This window comes from Accipiter gentilis, chromosome 6 (assembly GCF_929443795.1).
Source record: "Accipiter gentilis chromosome 6, bAccGen1.1, whole genome shotgun sequence".
Taxonomy (NCBI): domain Eukaryota; kingdom Metazoa; phylum Chordata; class Aves; order Accipitriformes; family Accipitridae; genus Astur; species Astur gentilis.
In genome coordinates, this window is record NC_064885.1 from 33,406,838 (window position 1) to 33,430,109 (window position 23,272).

A 23,272-nucleotide genomic window follows, 5' to 3' on the forward strand; every position below is an offset into this window, starting at 1 on the left:
GGCACTAGTCTGAATGATACTGTGTACACAGAAAAGATTAATTCTCTGTAGTGCTTGGTACTGACATGCAAGTCCTCTGCTTTACCCTGAGACCTCAACTTACTTTGTGTTACTGCTATCCAGAGGAGTCATCTGCCAGTTGACATGACCTTTGTTGGGTCTATAATTCTTTTGCTTAATCCTCATTCACATTGACTACTGCAACAGAGGTAATGTAACTTTTATCTTATCACTTAGTACTGACCTAGAATACATTACTTCTGTTACTTGTCACTACAGTAGAAGGATTTTCCTTATACTCCATTTCAATATGTAATAAAAAATAGAAACTTCTCTGTATCCTCCCAACACAGGGAAGGTGCAAAATGTTCTGTACAGAATACTTTACGATGCTCTATCCCTACACAGACTTGTGTGTCGCATGAGTTTCATACAAATGTGAGCTGTCTCTTGTTAAATATTGGAATCAGATTGCTCTGATAAAGAAACATCAGCAATTGAACAGTAGCAGCTCCTTGTACTCTTGAGAATGGCAGCTGTGCTCATAAAAGTGCCTCAGCCTTTCTTAGCGAAAAGATATTCAAATAAAATTTTGTAAAACTGTGTCACTATGCCAAAAGCTATCCTTGTCAAACTAGTTTGCTCAGCTTTTTTCAACTCTTCTCACAAGAGATCTTACTTTACCAGATACACAGAATATCCTGCTTCCCACGGGGTGGCTCACAGAAGTCATCAAGTTGGTGGACTGGCTGCCCTGGCAGCAATCAGATAGTTGTGTTTGTTCAGGATTTCCACTTACACCTATACTTTTGCAAATCAGAGTTTGAATATGTGAATGTCCAAGGCTTGCTTACTGCCTTGACATAATGAATTTTGAATAGAAGTAGCTCGTATACAGGCAGAGTAAACTGACAGCTAACTCAGCCAATTGCATGATGGAAAATTGAATTGAATAGCTGATGGTTAATAGGTAGAGTCAACAGAATTTCGGTTAGAGCTGCTGCAGAACTTGCTTCTGTCTCCCTGTCTGTTCAGCATTGGCCAGGTGGATGCTGGTTGATCTCTTTTCAAGTCAAATGTAACATCAGCCTCTAGAAGCCCTGGTAAGCTCAAAATTTATAACCTAAAATTGCTTGGTGTCCACACTGCAACTGACTGGAGGCTGTTACGGAGTGTTTCGGGATTGCTTGGCTGAACAGAAGTGGTGGCATTTGGTAAGTTCACTGTATGGTTGTGTGATAATCTTTTAAACCATTCTTTTCTCAAGATGATGCTCTAGAGCCAGTGCTTAGAAAGGTTTTGGGATCCTTCTAGCAAAGAAAAAAAAAGTATTTATAATCTAGAGTTTAATCTCTCTTTTGTACCTCTGCACCTTCTCATGCACTTCCATGCCCTCTCTTGTGCTTTTGTGTCCTTTCTGTCTTCTTTTAAGCTTGACAAGGTGCCTACCTTTCTTTTGTGCTTTCCTCTGGCACCTGGAGTCCTTCTGCAGTTGGCAGTGTCTCGTATTGGCATAGGCAGAGTTTAGAGGGATACTACTGTTCCTCTCTTTGGCCAAGGCTAGTAGGGAAAGGAGGATGGTGACAAGAATCTGGACCGCATGCTGTCCCTCTGCTCTGCTCAGGTTCCTTCTTCTTTCAGTTTAGCTGCCATGAAATCTCTGACAAATTTGGAGCCCATCAACGTCACTGGCTGCTGGAAGGAATAAATGTTCTTCTCCCTTCTCTCCAGAGGCTCCCATTCACTCTGAGTGCTTTTAAGGAGTCTTCACGCTTCTTTCCTAGCCTGCAGCTTTCTGGAGATGGATTGTCTCCACTGCATAGCTCTTAACATTTCTAGGCCACAGCAGAGTGAAAGCTCACCAGGAAATCTTCTCAGTTACACGGCTTTTAATAGAAATCCTTGAGGTGGAACTGTCAAAAATCAGATCAGTTTCACTCTGCTGAAGCCTGGAAAACCAGCAGAGAAGCTGGAGCCGTTTCAGCTGCTCGAGACAGCTCTCTATTAGTTTATCCTAAGTTCATGTTTGTGGGTCTCTGGATCTAGCTCTTCTGGTTGTTGCTATAACTTTTCTCAAATGAGAGCATAGATTTCTTGAAGAGTAAACAGTATAGCAACTTAAGAAAAGTGTTCTACTGGTATTGAACAAATTGGGCTTTATGGCTGCATTGATTAAATGCTATGGGCTGAATAAGCTCCAGTTATTCTTTTGTTGCACAGCTGAAGCCTGCAGTGGAAGTTAATGCTGGGAAAGCTTCTTATGCTGTTCTTGCCTAGTAAGTGATCTTGACCCCCAAATGACTTCTTAAGTAAGACAAAAAAAATTAATAAATTACTTATGCAATCAGGTAACAGGAATTAGATTAAGTTCAGCATATTACCATATGTTCCTGAATTCACCTGTGTTTCTCCTTTGAGTAACAAGTTTAGGTCAAGCAAGTGAGAGGGCATGATACTGAGCATGAATGGTGGGTGTGAAGATAAACATTAGTTAGAGTATGGTCATTGTTAGCAGCAAGGTTTCCAGGATGAATCAGGTTAGGATTCATTCAGCTAACATATTTTCCATGCAATAGTAAAATTGGACACACACACTTTAGGAACAAATGCACAGGCAGGAAGGAAGAACATTAAGTAGATAGGCAAAATACTCAATGGAAATGTTTTTGTAACATTTTAATTTTACTTGCTGTTAATGTAATAAAACTGTATTTATGCAGACTGCAACACTACCTGGTTTTTTTGAGGTTTAATTCTGTTGCAATAAAGCTTCCAAGCCCCCTGTTGACTGGCAGCTTCTCAAGGACATGAGAGGGCCAGGAGGCCTGAGCACCCGTGCTGTGGTTGTAGTAGCGTTACTGGGCTACTGAGACAGCTACGGTTTGATCTGTTGGGCTAGATGGCAGCTTCCCAAAATGACATTGAATCTTTGTTGTGGATCAGGCTTGGAGGGTTCTAAGGAAAAGTGACACTCCTGTCTCATCATTCTGCCATGTCCTCCATCCTTCCTTGTGGAGGTGGCTAAATATAAGTAAATAATTATATGCTTGGCTGTGTTGCGTGTGTAAGGAAGCCAGCTATACTCACCTCTTCACGTTGCCTTTGCTCTGTGTTATTGCAGATGCTTGTCTCTCTGCTGTACACATCCATTATTATGCCTTTCCTCTCCCTCTCTGAGGGTCTCCTCCTGCCTGTGCATCTTCAAAAATCTTCTTGCTAATCATCTGAGTCTCCTGGTTCTCATCTTCACTGTGCCATTGGGCACGCAGGTGTGTGAGTTCAGGCACTTAGGCATGAACAGCTGTGGCAGGGTGAGTCTACTTAAATGAGTATTCAAAATAAACATCTCTAAGGAAGTTAGTCCTATTCATTAGACACACAGCTCTGTGATGAGACAACTCGGGAGTTCTGCATAATTTGGAGCAGCTTTGCTTCTTACCTGCAGAGCCCTCTTGCATTGCACACAGGAGCTGTTAGGCTGATTTTGGACAGGCTGCATGTGTTAAATTCCAAAGCTGTTGGCTTAACAGTCTCATCACAGTGAACTACCTGTCTTCCCTCCATCACAGGCAGAAAGCTCTGTGTGTGGAGATATAAATACTCACAAAGTACTGCTTCTTGCATGATATTTTCCTAAGTGAGCCTTCTTATAGCCCGTTTAAAATAAATTCCAGTTTTAGATAGTACCTGGTACCAAGTGAAATGGCATTTTCCTTCCTACCTACCTTTTGGGTAGGGAGGAGAGGCTCTTTGGTCTGCTAGGTGAAACTTCAGAGAGAGCTCACTTGGACCTCTGTACTGTGGACTCCATGGGGGAGAAGTCTGCCAAGATCAGGAGAAGCTCAGAGCTCCTACCTCTGTAGGTATTGAAATAACTTTGTAGGAACTGAAATAATCCAGCTAGGGACAGGCGTTTCTAAGAAAACTTTGATCCTCAAAAAATTACATTTTGGTTTACTTGGTGAAAGGAGGACCAAGTATGGTGTGACCTACTGGTTCCTACCATCAGTTTTGTGTTCTGGAGGAAAAAACCTGTTCTATGCCAATAAACATTGGTGGCAGAATGTGAAGAGCCCTTGTACTGTCTTCTAAACAGCAACATGTTTCCTCCTTGTTGTCACTAAAAATGAAGGTTGTAGCAGAATAGTGTAACCCAGGGAAAATCTGTGCATGTACTTGAATGTATCGCCTTTTGGTTGAAGGGAGTTTTCATTTCCATGTCTCTTGTATTGATATAGACAGAAATTCTAAAACCACATTGCCTTTGAGTGTGACACACAATCCTTGAGATATTTATAATAAATTGGTTTGTTTTACACCACTTTCCTTATGTATTTGGTTCTAAAACATAATATGCTGAAAACTGCTTATTGAAGCAGATGTCAGAGAATCTAAGTGTTGTTACTTCATTAGTAAGTAGAAGACTGCTGTTGAAAGGTTTACAGATGTGCTAGTATCTGAGCACTAAGCTGAAGAGCAATATTTGCTTTAAAAGCTTCATATCAATAATGCTTTCTGATGGGATTCTTAGATATGCCTATGTAGAGTAAGCCAACTAACTTCTCAAGTAGATTTTTTTTTTTTCTAGCTGAAGTAGCAAACATCAAACTGTTTTTATTTTAAAACTTATTTCTTTCCATCCGGGGAAGGAGATTTTTTTTTCCAGTGAGTTGTTTTTGAGATCTGAAACTGCGATATATTTTCATTTGCAAGTGGATATTGCATCTTTAGTTGTATTCTTTTTGGACAGAATTGCAAATTTCCACAGTGACCAATGCAAACATAGTGAAAATAATTTTGGATCTGTCACAAGTAATCAGAATTCTAGTCTGATGACTTTTGGTCCACTTTGGCCACCTTTTAATGTCATGGTAATTTAATTGTAAAAGGAAATTTGGGGGGCTTTAAAAAAAATAATGTTTGACCTAGGAATGCCTGTCAGGCAAATCTAAGTGTGTACTGAAGCTGCCTAAACTGATCTCTTACAGAGGAAGGCAAATTCCAAGTGTCCTGGATCTACTTTGTTGGTAATAACATAACTAATTTGAGTTGCTTTTTGTATCTAGTGCCTAATTTTTTTTAAAGTAGGACTATTACAGTTTTGGTTTGTCAGATAATCGCTGAAAGGAAAACACTGAGATTATAATGCAGTTTCACTGGATTCTAGTTGCTGAAGTGTGTTTGCACTGTAAGATAAGCTTATGAAGTATTGCCTAAGCTAACATAGTAAATCTTTCTCAGAAAACATGTCTTTGCCTAGGGTGGAAATATTGAATGGTCATTGGATAACCACTGCAGTAAAGGGGTCAGAATAATTCATTTTTAGTTTGGCATAATGCAAGGAGTCTCTTCCCACCTCCCCTGCTCAAAATCCTGCTCCTCTCACAAGTTAACTCTCCTTTAGGATTGCCTCTGTGGCTCTGCCCTGTTGTGGGAGATGTTTGTGTCTCCCAGCTCAGATCTAGACCACCAGTCTCTGGTGGGGCTCTGATACCTCCCCTCTGCCCACCCACCAAGTTCCAGCTCCACTGGAGGGAAGAGGGATGTGCGGTGAAGGAGAGGGACTGTCAGAAGCGTCTTTAGGGGACTCAGGTACCAGACTCTCGTGGCAGATGATCGCTGTCGAGACTGAGGTTTCTGTGCAGTAATTTGACAACTGAGCCAGGTGGACATTGGATCTGGGTAGTTCTCCTTTCTGAGCAAAGGGGTTTGTCACAGGGAGTTTGTCACCCTCGTTGCTGGTTCTGTGCTATTGTAGACCTCCAAGCATTAGATGTAGCCCCAGTACCGACAAAATTTTGACTTCAAAAGGAGAAGCTACAAGCTATAGAGAAGTCTACATCTCTTGGCCACAGCAAGTTGCTCATGTCTCTTCTTCCCTGTCCCTTGTTTCAGGAGCATTCCCCATTAGTAAATGTATGTGATGACCTTTTAGATACTGAAGTTGATTAAGAAAGATGGGTAAGAATAAGTAGATGGCTGGGATTTGCTTCCTTCTTTCTTTCTGTTGATGGTATAGTTGTAGATCCCAGGCTCTGTCTGCTGGAGTCTCTAATAATCCTAGGAATTTTTGGGAGGGATACTGAAATTGGAGAGACCCCTGAAGAAGAAGATACTCTCCAGCCAGCCAAAGGCCCCTGGTTGATGTAGGCTGTGAAGGAAAAAGATGAGTTGTACCATGTGCCACAGTGAAGATTTAGATGCTTTCTGGTATCTGTACTGGCTTCCCATGGGGCTCAGCTTCAGCAGGATGGGGGGCAGTGCCCCAGCCCTGCATGTTCTTCACCCCAGGCAAAAGAAGCCCTGGTCACCCTTTTGCTGTGCTCCCCGTGACAGCTCTCTCCTGCTGCTTCTGTGCTTTTGCCTGCACGTATGTGATACCTCCCAAGGACACGATTGCTGGCTCCTTTTTTGTCAGGGAAAGCTGCTTCAGTGAAAAAATGCGAGCAACTTTTTGGAGAAATGGGAGTTGGAAGGATAAGTGGAAAGAAGGCAGTGCTAACAAGGGCATGTTTCTCGCGTGGCTCCTGGTGCTTTTCTCATTCTTGCCTCCTGGACCTTGAGTCGCTGCTGTCATTCTGCTATGCTGGGAAAGCAGCGAATGCAGCTCTTGCTTTTTACCCAAACATGTTTAGATCTGGTTTCTCTTCCAACCAGTACGTGCTGTTCAGTGGGGAGAGTTTACTCCAGTAAAACCTTGGGCTTGTTGCAGGTGTGCCTGAAGGCATGGCCTTTGGAAGGCTACCAACGTCCCCTTGCCCTCTGCCCCTGCCAGTGTTTCTTTGTCCCAGATAGTCCTGTTTTTTGGCCTAGCTCTCTTTATGGTTGGCACACTGTAAACCTATGACTATTAACTGATGGCTTGAAGATTTATGAGAAAACAAAATGGCTCCTTGCTTTTATTCTTTAGTAACTGATTGCCTGGTATGACCTTTAGCTGGCAAAGACCTTAGAGGAGGTAAGCAAATGAGGTGTGTAACTTGGGTATCTCCACTTTTTAAACTGTTTCTAATTATCTGAGCAATTTTTTTCCCCAACTTGTTTGTCACCATGAAACTCTGGGCGGTTTTATCCCTTAGTAACCCTGGTTGTGGCAAATCTGAGTTCATTTTGGTAGGAGAAGTAAGAGAGAAATGGGTTAGCTGCTGCTACTACTGCCACTTTTTTTAGGAAAGTAGATTTTTATTTAAACCCCTGAATATCTGTCCATTCTCCTCTTGGCCTTGCTAGCAAGTCAGTAAAGATAAAATAAAATTAAAGTCACTTAGATTCTTCTGAAAAAGAAGATGTCTGGGGAGCGGCAAAGCCTGAAGAGCTTTGTATCAGAAGGCAAAGCTGGGGATAATTAACGGCATATGAGAACCAGAGTTTGTCATTAGAGCGATAGCTGTCATTGTCAAACGACTGCTGGGGTAACGTTGCCCGAAGGCAACCCAGGCCGTCCGTGGCGGCACGACCATCTGTGAACGTGCCCTCACGAAGGTGGTGCACAGCCGTTCCCCTCGGGGCAAGCTGCTGCTCCCCGCTGCCACCGTGGCTCCCCCCAGGCACCGGTCCCCAGCGCCCCGGCACTGCTCGGCACCGCCGGCAGCTGCAGCCTCCCCTCCCGCAGCACAGCCCCCTTCATCCGTCATGTCACCAGCAGCCTTAGTCGAGGGTCCCTGCGGGACAGATGGGTGTCATCTGGGGGCCAGGGTCTGCGTGTCACCGCTGTTCTCCTTGAGGCTTTCTGGCATGCGTGAGCACTGTTGGCCTGCTGGAGCACAGCCTTCAGCGAAACATTGCTTTATCTCATGTCTTCTAAGGGAAACAGTGACAGCTATGTGCCTTGAAACTTGCAGTCAGTGCCACAGTCTCTCTTTAAGAAAGCAAGATTTCTTTTGAACACTCAAGGTCTGATTTTAGCACATGTGCTTGAGATGGATGCGATTGCCATACAAGTGGAAAAAGGCAGCCATCTTCCACGAGCCCTTCAGACAAGAGCAGATGGATGTTTCCATCTGAAAAATGCTGTCAGAGCAGTAACCACAGGCTCTCAGCAGGGATGGAGCTCAGGAAGGGACCGGTCCCAGCCTTCTCCATGGCAAAGATCACTTTGGATGTTTGTAAACACTAAATGCATTCAGTGTGCCAGCCATCTATAGCAGATACTTCCAAACTCAGATACTTGAATATTTGAAAATCGCAAACTAGAAATTAATTGGCAGTTGATTTAAATATTACCAGTGTCTGGTCAACAGATTTCAGCGGGAGGGAGCTGTTTGTCATATATAGTGATTACTTTTGTAAGGCTTTTTCATAATCCTGATCCACAGCTGAAGAGGGTCAGCTTAGTAGATATGGTTTCAGTTTCAAAGATAAACATGCATTTTATAACCTTGCATAATGTTTTTAAAGGAAATTAAATATTAAATGAATGTATGTACTTGAAGGACTACTTACATAATGTTAATGACTTCAACTAAGGAATGCCAGGAAATTCATGTAGTTCTTAGTACATAATAAACAGAAGGTATTTTCCACCATTTTGTTTATTATGGCTGGTGTAGTTCTACTTGTAAAGTTGGGATTTATTTTGACTTTTGTTGTTTTTCAGCAGATCTGCATGGTAAGCGAACATATATATCTGCTCTCTTTGGTAGTCTGGACAAGTAATAATTGCTTCATCCTTGGCTATTCTAACACTTGAGAGATCTTTTTCCTTTCAAATAAGTGTACTATATGCACTTTGTATTGTAGTTTTACAGCAAAAGCCCAACACAAATTTGTCATGGAAATGTGCTACAGTAACTGTTGTGTTTGTTTGATGCAGCGAAGGCTGTTGTGGTCGGTGGTGTGCACAGAACAAAGCAAGATGATGGACCCACAACGAATGATCCCAGGCTCCTCCCAGATAAGTTTCTTCAAAGGACAGCCAAGGTAACTCCGTGGAGAGTGACAAGCAAGCATGTGTGTGCTCCCAAAGGCTGAAGGAGACCAGCCCTGGCCTCCCTGTAGGCTCCATCTGTTGATCTTTGAATCTCATTCCCCGTTTCAAAGAGAGTAATTGTCCGATCTGATAAAAATCAAGTGTCTTGTTATTTTTACCAATTATCCTAGTTTAAATTCCCTTTGTTTGTTATGCAAAATTACTTAGCAAGATTCAGGAAAAAGATTGAATACTAATATGAGTGTCAGGATATCCAAGGTTGTCAGAATTAATTCTTACAGACATTGGAAAGGCTGCTAGTGCTGTTGGTTCAAGATTTGAGTCAATCTCTGAATGTTAAGAGACCAGAAGAGGACTACTGGGTCAGGCTGGGTCAGTCCTCTTCCACATCTTGTGCTTTCACTTGCAGCCTCTGATTCTGGTCCCTGTTGTGGGCTGGGCTGCCCTCTGGTCTCATCCAGCGTGGCAGTTCCAGCACTCAGAATCGCACAGAGGTGCAGCTCCTGAAACCTTCTGGAAGGACTCTTCTGTATAAGCTTAGGAAATCGGCTATAATATTTCTGTTATCCAGTGATTTATTATGGTCTACAAAAATATAGCCTGGATGAACACCTCTCTGGAACAATTATTTAGTGATATTGTAATTTATTATTCTTTTCAAAGCCATCTTGTATAAAGGTAAAATAACTCCTAACTTCGGAAAGCACTGAGAGGAGGAGAGAACTGCCAAATTCCCCACAGCACATCCTTTCCTGTGGTTAGCACTGGATCCGCCAGCGGCACCGTTTTTGGACTGGCCTGTTCTGTGCTAAATGTCGAAATCACAGGCCGAGCATACAAATGAAAGATTTTACAGGAGTTGCTTGTATGTTGTGGCTAATTCCCTGCATTTGGAAGCATCTGCTTCTTGTCTGGTTTTGTTCTGTAATCAAGAAAATTGCTGTAGAGAGCTAGCACTTGGAAGGCACTTAGCTGTTCTATAGCCATGAGCAAAATGGCAAGGAAAATACATTGTAAATAGGTACTCAGTTAAAAAATGCACACACACATATACACACACAGGGAAAACATGATATAGGCCTTGTGATTTTTCCAGATATTCTGCTAAGCCTCTATGTATCCCTATTCTGTTAAAGAAAGTAAGTTTCTCTGAAGGTATTAACTGTAGAAACCTTTGCCTCTTCCAGGTGGTCTATATTTTGGAAAAGAAGCATTCCCGAGCAGCTACAGGCTTCATCAAGCTTCTGGCAGACAAGAACAGTGAACTCTTCAAGAGGTGTGCCATGTTCTCACCTGTGGACCACAGAGTGCCCAGGGCCTATGTATCATTGACTGATTGCCCTCCAGACTTTGTGACCAGGCCTGAGGACTATTCAAATATGCTCTTCATCTGTCGCATAGTGGACTGGAAAGAAGACAGCAACTTTGCAACAGGGTATGTGGCTGCCAATGGAAGTAGAGGTGACTGAGATTTCTAGTCGGAGTTCCTGGTTTCATGTAATTTGATAGGTGCAATAAAGGCAGGAATCTGTTAACGAGATGCTTGTCTTGTATCCCTCTGGTGTTTGGTGGATAAACTGTGATGAGCCTAAGGATAGCTCATCACTAGTTAATCTCATGGCTACATAATGTTAGTTTCTTTTGGTGCTTGCTTCAGTGTGCTGGTACTCACAGCATTAATGAGCATACGGTCTTTGCTCGGAAGAGCTTACAGACCAGAGGGAACACACACAGGTACTTAGCCTGACCAGCACAAGCACCCTGGGGTGCTGGCAGCTTCTCATTCTTTCCTCCCTTTGTGTAAGAGTAGTACACATTGTGTAGGCATTTCACTTCTGTCAGAGGAAAAAGATCAGTAGCTGTGAGGCACATCTTTGGTTTTTAAGCCTTTACTGATAAGAAGTAGAAAGAAGTCACAGATTTTTGTGGTTTTAAATTTGCATTGCTTCAAGGAAAGATACTAGAAATTGAGAGAAGATTCATTCACTCCTGAAACAGATGCGAAGGATATTCCAGTCTTTGCATTTCAGGAGGCACTGTAAAGCCATTGCTGTCCAGCATTCAAGTTGCAGGCAGTGCCGTGAAGGAGATTTTAAGCCAGGGCTACACAAATGACCTATGCTGGGCTGGATCCAGATTGCAAGTTCATTTTGCCTCTCCACAAGGAAGACCCTGTAGTTTTCAGCATTTTCTCTCTTTTCTTGGCAACGGCTGCAGTGTGCCAAGCTCCCATCTGTAGTGGCCACGCTGTTTCCTGTTGAGTGGGTCTCAATAAGAAATGGTGGGTATTGATAAATCTATTCAGTTATCTTGGATAAAACTGAGTAGTCCTGGTTTAGTTGGTGATCCAGAGTAGGTAACTCTGACCTTTGGCAATGCTGTGGTCAAATTTTACAGGTGATGGGGATCTGGATGTAATCTGGAGCATGCGCAGTAGTGGGAGTCGGGCATAAAGCCCAACTTTTCTCTTGCCCTTGCAGAGCTGTTCTGATGGGGTAGTACAGCTGATGTACAGCATCAACACCATGGTTTTTGGAGTCCTCAGCTCAAACTCCTGGTAAAACTTAATTAAAACTTACATACCCCCCGCCCAACTTTTTTTTTAAGAGTAAGTATGTTGGCACCGATCTATCAGCCCTAGAATTAAGAGTAAACTAAACTGAAGTCCCTGTTTCCCTGAGTTGAAGTTTGTTATCAGTTGTGGCTGCTTTGTGTGCCCAGTAATAGCAAGTTTCACATGTACTTCTTGAGAGCCACATGAGCCATTAAGTCACTCAGTATTTCCTAGCTAAACTGCAGTGCACGAACTGAAGTGGCCTCCCTTTGAGCCCCACTTAACTAGGGGCTGGCTGTGCTGTGAACTTCACTGTGACTAAGTTTCTTATTGGCAGAGATTTTCTTTGTCATCTTCGACTCTGACAGAGAAAAGACTGGAGGGTGATTGTACTGCTTGGCTTCTTGTCATGAACAACCCCCCTTTTCAGCAGAAGTGGGGGAAATGGGGAGGATGGGCTAATGGCTTTTTTCATTGGCTAATGTGTGTGTCTTTAATCTGTGCTTCTGACAACACTGTATATTCTCATCTGGCTGTTTTGGTAGTTTCCAAGGTGTAAAGGGTGTTGTCAGGAAAGAAAACGTCCGTGATTGTCTTCATACATAGCTTTTTCCTCTGGGATTTTGTTGCACTTTAGTAAGTGCCTTGTGGAGATGGGAGCATAAAACCTTGGTGACCCATTTTGTTTTTAACTCTAAATATATGCTTGTTTAAACACTGAAAGACAAGGAAACCTCTTGAAGGTCCCAAAAGTTCCTGGTTGCTTTTGGGCTGGCTTATAAGCTTGTTTATAAGCCGTGTTGCTAGTCGTGGCCCACCTGAAGGAGAGAAGAGTGGGTGATCTGCAGCTCATTGCATGCTTGGTTTTTTGAACTTTCTTGTGCACCCCTTAGTTCTGCCCACAGACTTCATGATACCCCTTTGGCAGCACCACCATGGTTTTGAAGGTGTCTGGACTAAAGAGCCTGTAGGTCATCACTCTGCACCATCTAAGTCTGCTGGAAGTGCAAGGGAAGCTCCCTCCATAAGTTGGCAGTCATTTCTCCTGGACATCTTGGGTGTTTCCAGGTACTCTTCATCCTGCGGCTGAACTCTGAGGCTGGTCATGCACCTTCCTCAGCTTTCCTTTTCCCTTGGGAAGTTCAGTGCCAGGTTTCCAAGCATGGTTAATGGCATAGTCTGGTCTTCACAGTGACTACATGTGGCTAGAGCAGTGGGACGCCCTGGGTAAGAGTTTGGCGGTGGCACTGGCCACCCAGGATGGTCACCTGCACAGGGGCAACCTGACAGTCCCTGGAGGTCCCCTTGGGGAGGGGGGTGCGTTTCTGTGTCGTGATTGCCACCTGGTGGTCACCAGTGAGACGCTGTCCCCTCTGAAGGCCACCCTGTCACCCCGACTGTGCTGGGAAGGAGCAGGGAGGAACTAATGGCTCCATGTGCTGGCAGCCATGCCCTGAGTGTGTGCTGCTGTGCTCCCTCCTGCATGTGAAGTGATTTTACCATGGCAGTGAAATGCCATTTAACTGTACCTGCTTCAGGTAGCAGGTAAAGCAAAATAGCTCCAAAACCTTCTCCTTTTCCAGATAAATGTTATAAGTATTGCAACGTACAGTTATTTTCTGGGGACCTTTTTTCGGTGTTGGAGTCCAAGGCTGTTTGGAGCATTAGTCCAGATGTGTCCACAGTTTTGAAGATGGTTAAGGTGGAATCTTTTTGCCCCCACATATGATGGTGGATGAGACTATTAAAAGATAAAAAGTAATACTAAAACGTTGAATCACTGACTCCCTCTGCGTTGCATGCGGCTGGTGGCTATTTTAGCTCAGGGCCTTAGATATCAGTCTGTCAAGGTGACAAGATTTGTCACGGCATTTGCAATAAAATGAAATGTTGCAGGATGTTTGTTCTTTCACTTGACTCTTTCCAAAGCCATACAAGTGGTTGGAATTCCTTTCATCTCTGGCATTCTATTCTGTTGTTTGTTTTTTTTTTAATTCACAGATGTATTTGGTGTGAGGGGAAATGACCAGATACCTTGGGTAGCTCAGTGTAAGGCTTGAGGGAAGGTCTGATCCCCAAACAGCGTAGCTCTGTTGGAAAAACACCTTCTTGCAGATGGAACTGTCTCTCAGTAAAGCTGCATTCCACGGCACAGCTAATCACCATACTGCTCTGAAGTGTGGGATGGCCCCATCGGCGTGGGGAGCACCATGCTGGCCTTGCACTCTGACGGCGGGTGGCCCGGCAGCTGAGGGGAGGCAGCTCCGTGGTGTGGAGTGGGGCTGGACTGTGCTCTCAGGTGCTGGGGGTCCCTGTGACACAGCTCTTTGTCTCCACAACACTCAGCCCTGCAGCCGTCTCACCATCTCCACTGGGACCTTTGGGCTTCATCAAGCCTGTGCAGCTCTGGGCCCTGGGCAGTGGGAGCAGCCAGGTGTCCTTCCTTGCTGTTCCCTCTCCTGCTCCTGTACAAGCTTCCTCTAGGAGTGGTAGCTTATTGATGTGTAGGATGTTCTCCTGCTGCTGAAAGAAACCCTCCGTGTAGGATGAATGTGGACAAGTCTGCTCCAGGAGAGATTGAGTAAGGCTGTTAAGTCCCCATGGAAGTTATTCACTCCCATTTGGGAGCCTGCCCGGCTTTCCAAAGGAAACAAACCTTATGTAATTATCCTTTGTCTTTTTGGAGAGTTCTACCCTGTAACCTTTGAACACGTTGGCCAGTTTCAGCTGAGTCTGGGGAGTGGAGAGGGCTTGAATGTTTGTAGAAATGGGTGGCTGAATAGATGCGATCAGTGTCACCATGAAGGGGAAGATGGCAGCACTAGTGTGGCTCTGCCTGAGGTGCACATGCATGGGAGGTCAAGCTCTGGTGACTCGGCAGCTTGGAGCAGTTCAATGAGCTTGCAGCTATGGCTGCTTTGGAGCAATACCCTGTGCTGCATGCTGCCCAATGCCCCGACCATGGCACGTTCCTGTCGGTGCGTAGTACCACCGTGTCTGACGTCAGTCCAAGGGTATTCAAGGAATTCAAGGTAATGCTCCCCCACCAACGTCACAGAAAAGAAATGTTTACGTCTGTAACCATTATAATTGTTTTTACCTTTTAACATTTTAAAAAAGAAGAGATACACGCAAGCCTGGGGTGTCACAGACACCGTGACTCCCTGGGAGTGAAATGTCTGACTGCTGCTGGGCCCTGTGCCTGTTGTTGTTTATAAGCCTCTTGAACTATTCTTGCTACCCTTGGTGGCCGCGGAGCCCCATGAGTGATTTTACAGCCTGGCTCTTACTCCAGGGCCATTGGTGATCCTATATGCGTTACCTTTGATCACATGCTGTCCTGTCAGATTTTGCTCTGATGCAAGTCATCATGTCTGCATGACTGTAACATGGCCCCAATTAAAGCCAGTTGTACACTTTTTATTTCAAGGTACTTGGGAAATGTTCCCTGGAACACTGTAAATCAAATGTTAATTACTATTAAAAAAATATTAGTCCTATATCAAACCTCTGGGTAAACCCCTTAGAGTTCGTAATCTAATTTCAGTAAACGGATCAAGAGAACATGGGTTTCAAGACTGAGCTGGAAAGCACTCTGGCATTCAGAGGTGCTTTCCATGACTTGTCATGCAGACGTCCAGCCGCCCTCCTGCTGCACTTCCCAGCTCTGCCCTTCGAAGAGAAGGAGCACCTGAGACTCAAGCCCTTGCCATTTCTTTTTGGTAAGGCAACATGTCCTCTCTTTTCGTCTTTTTTTTCAATCCATCCATGGTGGTGCTCGTGGACCTGCAGACCCACGGGCTTGTCCTTGCTCAGTCTCCCAGCTCTGCACTAGAAGTTGGAAATGAAACGGTGATTTCTCTGGTTTATTGTTAGTGCTGAGGGAGAGGGAGATAAAACTGATGCCTCGTTTATTTACATTAAAATAAGGATCAGACTGGGACCCAGCTGCAGGAACAGACAACTCAGCCTCGATGCCAAACGCGCACGTATTTCTGCCATACAGTTTGTACATAAAATTGAAACAATGGAGGGAAATATCTTTTATCCTTGTTTTCATTTTTATTTTAAAGCTAGGCAATGTGAGCTCTACAATTTACCACGCCACGAAGCGCGCAATCCTTTCCAGCATATTACACAATGTGACAGGTTTATTACGCAGCCCTTCCCGTTGTGAAGAGAGATAGCTTTGCTCCCATAAAGAAGATGGGCTTGCTTGCACTGCGTGGATGGGGTTTGTTCTGTGGGTTTATGGCACATTTGAAGCCCTGAGAACATCTTGCTCGTCCAAATGACAAGTGCACTGTTTTGGCCCCAATTTAGGAAAGTAATTAGTGCCTGTTCTCACTCATTGGAATTAAAACAGAAGGATCAATATAATGATTGTGTATTTTATGCAGTGGAAAAACACTTATTAGAGTGGCTGTTTTTGCAGTGTGTTATTACCCCTCTCTTTTGTGTCATATTTTGATGGATTTGCCTTAATTTCAGTTGTAATTTTCTTGGGGCAGGAGTGTTATCTCTACTGGCTGTAATGTGCCATTCACCCTAATGGCAGTACATTAAAAAATAAAAAATAATTTACCTCTGTGTACTGTAGAACAATCTGGGGGTGAGAAAGGGGACAAGGGGACTCACCATGGGACATAGGTTCTCATGTGATATTTGTAACCAGCTGGGGAGGGAACAAATGTCCCACTCCTTTGGAGTCCTGGTTTGCACGTTGTGTCCAGAGCGGAACGCTTGTTTGACACCAGAGCTCTCGGACAAATACGTACTGGGGTTTGCACTGGAGCAGATGGAAACTTTCTCTAAGCATAATAGAGCAACAGCCTCATCCACACATGTGCAGAATACTTCATCAAAGACTATCAGTATGTGGGGGACAGTTTCCCCTGTCTATGACTTGCTTCTAGATCGTTGGCTCCTCTCCAGTTAGCTCCTGGTTCAGAGGCTTCTGCTTAGCTAGGAGAGGAGGGACAAACTACTGGGAATGTTTAGGTTCTGGAAAGAGCCTAGAAAATGGTTGGAAAGACAATCTGTGGGCATGTGGGTGTGTGTGACTCCTGAAAGGAAGGCAGTAAGGGTTCTTCACACCTCTGTCTTCATAGGTCATCAGTTTGCCCAGGCAGAGATGTGTATCCTTTGGGATGGAGAGCAGTGTGCTGAGCTCCTTGGGAGCTGTCTTTTGCAGAGCTGCCTGGGATCTGGTGGGAATCTGTTCTCCATTTCTGGTAGTAGGGGTGAGTCACCTTTTTCAGTGATGAAGAGAGGAAGGAGGATCTCGAGGGAACCAGCCATGTGTAAAGCTAGAGCTGCCTGTGTGTGGGGCTGTGCTTTTCTTATCCCTGTTGGATGTATTTTCTTCTAAAATTTGACACTTTCTTACCTCCGCAAAAATGTAATAATATAAAGTGTCTCCTTAAAATGAGATGCATGAAACAGCCCAGGGTACTGTCTGGCTAGTGTTTTGCATCTCCAGCAGACATAAGTCATGGTATGATCTGAATTCCTGCAAAGTCCTCTGCCAAAACTCAGGGAGAAGTGAATGGGTGAAAGAGTTTGAGGGCTCAGCAGCATCTCTGCGGGGACAGTACCAACATGACAGTAGTAATTATACACTTAAAAACTGCATCCTTTTCTTTCTTTCTGCAGGCAGTTGGCCAAAAGTCTTGGGCAGGCCGGGGAGATTGAGCCCGAAACGGAAGGGATCCTGACAGAGTACGGTGTGGATTTCTCTGATTTTTCCCCCAAAGCCCTGGAATGTCTTCCCCAGAGCCTGCCCTGGGTTATCTCACCGGGAGAGCTGGCCAAAAGAAGAGATTTAAGGTAATGACAAAAAGCGTGGTCTGACACTCCTTCTTGGGTTGGTGCAGGGTTGTGCTATTTTGGTTTGCTTTCATCACACTTTGAAAAGGCACTGACTTTATTACGTGTGCCATATTACACAGTACCTGTGCTAGCATGGAAAGAAACTGCTTTTGAAAGTACCTACAATCCCAGAAGATCAGTTATTTGGAGAAGTATTTTGTGGGGCAAAGAGGCTTTTTCTCAAAAGAACTATTCAAAACTGAAAATTTGGTATTTGGCACCTAATCTGAAAGCTTTACGTTTTTGTCTGGAATGTATTACATATTTTAGTGGTAGTTTTATAGCAGAGATTTTCTGAATGCCTGGCAGATCAAATGATCTTGGACATTGTTAGTTTGAAACTTAAGCACAGGTAGAGACTGTCCTGTGTTTTTCTGTCTAGTCTCAACATTTTTCTCTGTTTTGAAGAACCAGTGTCATGTGAAGTTTATAACGGCTCTTGATCAGGTTAGCAGCTGGCAAATGCAGTCCCTCCCTGCAGCCTGGCAACTCTCTGCTGTCCGCCTACCTCACATTGCCATCCCTGCAACTTAGTGATGCTCCCACCAGCTTTCAGGAACTCCATGGTCTGTTGGGTGGTAGACAGTCTTGACATTGCTGGACTACCCAAAACTAGTGGATTTGCTACGCTTCAAAGTGTCAGATTTCAGAGATGTCTTCACTAGAAAAGATTTAAAGACAAAAGAAAAGTAATTTGTTTAGAACCTCACTTTGCAATAAAGAAAGGTGCAAGAAAGAAAAACAATAAATGCATTATTAAGATGATATGGTATGTTTGACTCCCACCCTTGCTTATGCTAGAGCATCCTGTCTCAGTTGGCAGATTCATTACTTTCTTGCATATTGCTGAGGTGAAACAGACCCATGAGCCTGATTCCTCAAGACACTGCACTGGTACAAGCACCTGCATATATGTAACAAGCTCCTCTCCCTTTTAGTTTATCTGTGTTATTGGCATGGACATTAGCAATTTGAGCAGATAAGATGATAAACCGCAGGCATTTGTATCTGTACCCAGACTCCAGATGTTACTTTAGATGTAATTCTGCACTGTAGCCTGCAACCTCCTTACTTGCTTCAGCTTTACTGGATTTTCATTGCCATACAATGGAATAATTCAGGGGAGAATCACATTCCTGATTGACTACTGGTAACACTGAGATACCAGATCCAGACTGTAGGCTTCAAGTAGCTTTAAAAAAAAAAAAAAGATACTTAATGCTGCAGTTCAGAAGTCACTGGAAGGTGCTCATTTTTATATTCTTGACTACATTTCAGTAGCATTCTCTGTTTCTTCTGACCAAGTTCTTTCAAGCAAATAAAGAGCTTGACTTGTCTCCAGTCAGACAATCGGTTTTGGAAACAAATTCCAAGTGCATTTCTTGCTTTTGTTGCTGAATTGTTACACTGGGACTTATCAAGGTGATAACAGTTTTTCAGTTAAGCCATTTAAATCCCTCTCTGCCCCTTCCCAACCACAGTGCACACTACAAAGTAGATTTCCTTTTGATCCTCTCAAATATAAACATTTAACAGTCAAAGTTTTTAAGACAATTACTTGAGCTTAATTTACTAATCCTTTTAATGTCAACTGCCACACCACTGACTAGCTAGTCTGTGGTTTAAACACATATGGAGATAACATGAGACTTCTAGTTATGGAAGTAAAATACAGATGAGTTGTCTTTTTCATTTCCTCACAGTGAGAGGTTTGTCTACCCAGAAGAAGATGAGTTTTATTAGTAAATGTAGCTGAGTGGAGTCCTGCAGTTGGAGACCTGGCCACCATCTCTTCTAGTTACACCCATCAGACCTTGAGAGACTGTTCTTGACAAGTCCCAAGGTAGCTCGGCTTTAACTTGGTATAAAATATTAGCTTTCATATTGCCAGCAATAAGTGTGTTGTGGTGTGCAGTGTCGTACAAATAGGTGGTACACACTGGCCCAGGCTGGCATCCAGAAGAAGGCAGCCGAACCTGGGAATCTGGTCTGGGTGCACACGGGAGTTGTGCCTTGTTTTCCAGGGGAGCTCACACCGTGTTCAACGGCACCTGCCTCTGTGAGTGCCTATCTTTGCTGTACTTTGTGCATGTTGATCTGTCAGGCTCCCCAGGTTATTGTACCGTACTCTGAGAGTACAATATAAGATAAATAACAGTGAAATAAAGACTCGTCTTCTCTCCTGAAGCCATGTTAACACTTCTAAATAGTTCAACCTAATTCTGTTTACACATTGCTCACCTGACTAGAGTAAACACATATTAAGAGTTTGGCTTAAAATACTTTCATCTCTAGTAAATCCTCCCCAGTTCTGTAACACAGTGCTGTAAATTTTCTAGTGTCACGTATTAAGCTTTTGGGATTTGGAACCGAGACCTGAGCAAAGTCTTGGGTTTTTGGGTGTTCCCTGAGATAAGTTTTCCTTGTTTCTTTTCATCATGGGAAACGACCCTTTCCTCCTCAAAAGGTAACTTCTGTGTTCTGCTAACCAGTGTCCCAGATGTGGTCAGGTCTGTTTGTGAGTCAGTGTGTAGAGCACGGAGGTAGAAGTTCTGCACCGGAGGCATTTGTGAGTGTGGTTTTAGATGAAAGTGAGACAATGTGTTTCACCAAGCTGCTGAGGCTGGGCAAGAGAAGGGAAGGATATTTTGTCCATGCCATCTTGTAAATATGTTCCTTGATCTTCCTGCAAATCTTTCAGTTTTACAGGAAGCCTGTTCTTGCCATGCATAGTCTGTTTGGATAGCAACTGTGATCTCACCTACATAGCCTGTGCAGAATTGCTTCCAAAAGATCTTTTTTTTCTTTTTTTTCTCATTTCTCCAGTAATGGCACACAAAGAAAGGTTTACATAATATTTTAATATTACTTAAGGCAGAAAAGATCCAAACCTCGTGGATGGCTTTGAAATCTTTTAGCTGATTTAACTCTCTGCCACTAGTGCACAGTTTTGCTATGGAGATCTGCTTTTTACCTGCATGGGTTTATTTATTTGTAAAATTAGGCAAGTATTTCATGGGCACTTCCAGCTTCCTTCTTTGTAAAGAGCACCAAAAACTTCTAATGAAAAATACTAGGCAAGTATTAGGTGTTGGCATTGCATACTGCAGGTGTATTTTTTAGGGAGCATGAAGTTTTCATCAAGTATCAGAATAGTGTGGTTGAGGAAACTTCCCTTCCAGAAACTTTAAATGTGATGATACAGATAGGACCAGAGTTCTCATTTTATTATTCAGGTTGACTGGAATTGGTATTTTTTCATTAAAAGTTTGAGAAGTGTTTGGTTTCTCCTTTTAGAGAAACATTGGAGGATTAGTGTCATAGAGACAAATTTTGATGGGTGCAAAGTTTCAACCATTTTCCGGTCTTTTCCAGTGTTTCAACATGTAATTTTCATTTCCTTGTTTGCTTTGCTTTGCACTTAGTGTTTCAATGGTGTGGGACAAAAGATAGCCCCTGAACAGAAGAAGGGTCAGGGCAAAGGAGGAAATGCAAATTCAGAGGTGGGCGCAGGAGATTGCGACTGGAGGAGGAGGCCGTTTGAAGAGGTGTAGCCAGGAATCTAAGAAACCCCAAAGCTATTTCTAAGACTTGTTCCAAATGTTTCTAATTTCATTCATATCTTTTTGTTTCCTTTAATGCTTAACTGGGACAAGGAACTAAAGCCAGGAAAGTCCAATCATAGTGGGAAACAAAAACCTAAATATTGGAGAGAGAAAAAAGGCCATTCTTTGCAAAGCAGTTCTGCCTTTTGCTTGTCTTCCATTGTTGGTGTTACTGTGGAAAATGTATAACATCACTCTTTTGGAAAGTGCTAGAGCCTGTTCAAGTGGAGATGGTTTATATAGTCTAACATGGAAGAACTTGAGGATATCTATTTCTTTACCATTTGCCTAATAATAAGTGAGCCTGTTGACCTCCGCTGGACTATTACAAATGTGAAACTTGGCACTCAAAATTGCTTGCTCTAAATTTTCCAGTTGCTTTCTCTTTTTCCATTTGATGTCATCCTGCCAACTAGTGATTTTATTATTATAAACAGGACATTGTATTCACTTTTAAGAAGAAATATGAAGCTGAAGGTAAAATTACAAACTGCAGTTTCTCAGCTGGCAAAACACAAAACAATGAGCTAAAAATACTGAGCAGAGAAAGGGTGCTGTGGCAAGAAACTCTGAATATCTACAAGATGGATGTGGTCTGAGGGAGCAGAAACTGACTGACTTCAACTGAGCAGCTCTGAACTCCTAAGAATCACCAAATGGACGAGGTTGGAAGGCACCTCTGGAGATCATCTACTCCAACCTCCTTGCTCAAAGCAGGGTCAACTAGAGCAGGCTGCTCAGGGCTCTGTCCATTTGGGGTTTGGATATCTCCAAAGATGGAGATTCCACAACCTCTCTGAGGAATGTGGCCTAGGGTTCAATCATCCTTACGGTAAAAACATGGGTGTTTTTTACCTTTAAATGGATTCTCCTGTATTTTGTGCCCATTGCCTCTTGTCCTGTTGCTGGATACCACTGAGAAGAATCTGCTCTGTCTTCTTCACTCCCTGCCATCAGGTATATTTTCACATTGATAAGATTCCCTGCCTGAGCTTTCGCTTCATGAAGCTGAACAGTCCCAGCTCTCTCAGCCTCTCCTTGTAGGTCAGATGCTCCAATTCCTTAGTCATCATCGAGGCCCTTCAGCAAACTTGCACCAGTATGTTGAAGTCTTCCTGGTACTGGGGAGCCCAGAACTGGACACAGCACTCCAGCTGTGGTCTCACCAGTGCCAAGTAGAGGGGAAGGATTGAAGGACTGCATCTTTTGACCTGCTGGCAACACTCTTCCTAACACAGCCCAGGAGGCAGTTGGCCACATTTGCTACGATGGCATGTTGTTTGTGAATGTTCAACTTGGCCATCAGGTCCCTAGGTCCTTTTCTGCCAAGTTGCTTTCCAGCTGGTTGGTCCCCAGCCTGTAGTGGTGCACAGGGTTATTCCTCCCCATGTGTAGGACTTTGCTTTTCCCTTTGAGCTTCATGAGATTCCCATCAGCCTGTTTCTCTGCTGACGTCCCTCTGAATGGCAGCATAACTGTCCATTCCTCCCACGAGGCTAAAAGGCCTGGATGGCATCAAACTGGGGGACAGCAAGGATCCACTGCATTGGCAGGAGGCAATTAATGCTCACTTGCTTCCCTGGCAGGGCAGAGTTAATGAACTTTGCTCTTGCAGGCAAAGAGCTCTAATGCAACATGGCTTTCAGTTAAAATTTGAATCTTGGTATTTCAGCATGTGACCTCAATTGCAACTGACCTAAAGCTATCCAAGTTATTGAAGGCTAAATTGCAATCTTGGCTGCCCATTCAGAAATGTAGCATCCTTCCTTTGGTTGATAAGGGAGGGAGAGTAGAGGTGCTCTGCTGTGTCTCTGTCCACTGTGGAGGGAAGGTCTGTAGCACTGTTTGTAACTGGAAAGCACTGGCAGCAGGACAGTACCTGCACTACAGTCCTGCCCACTATTTATTTCTTTCTTCAGGAGTATTACAGCTGGTAACAGGGATTAGCAGTGCTTATAGTAAAGGTTTGGCAGCATGATCTTTGCTGTAGATGCCCGAGGAGATTATTGGCTGATAAAATTAGAGGTGATGGGAAAAATGGCAGCCTTGAGCTGTGCAAGGGGTGTTGGAGGAGAGCAGTCAGCCTCTGAAACAGATGTTTTTTCAAGGCAGGTGGATGACTTTCATTAGAAATGAGTACAAGTCAGATAAAACATCATTAAACAGCTTGTTTCCTGGAGATTTTCCACTACAAAAAGCTAGTGTTAAGTAAAGCAAGACTTACTCAGCTATAATAGGATATGTAAAAATGCTCTGGTTTCTGATGGAAACTGAGAAATGACTTGTTTAGCAAATGTATAAGCAACTTTGCTA

General features: G+C 43.6%; 1 protein-coding gene across 5 annotated transcripts in view; it reads left to right on the top strand.

Annotated features, from left to right (window-relative positions):
• DIS3L2 (DIS3 like 3'-5' exoribonuclease 2) overlaps window positions 1-23,272 on the top strand; it is a 201,113-nt gene that overhangs the window by 68,314 nt on the left and 109,527 nt on the right. For all 5 annotated transcript variants that reach the window (XM_049802432.1, XM_049802436.1, XM_049802433.1 and 2 more), the window contains 3 exons: window positions 8,813-8,919; window positions 10,117-10,364; window positions 17,139-17,312. In XM_049802432.1, coding sequence (XP_049658389.1) covers window positions 8,813-8,919; window positions 10,117-10,364; window positions 17,139-17,312 — 529 coding nt within the window. The remainder of the gene's footprint in view (window positions 1-8,812; window positions 8,920-10,116; window positions 10,365-17,138; window positions 17,313-23,272) is intronic.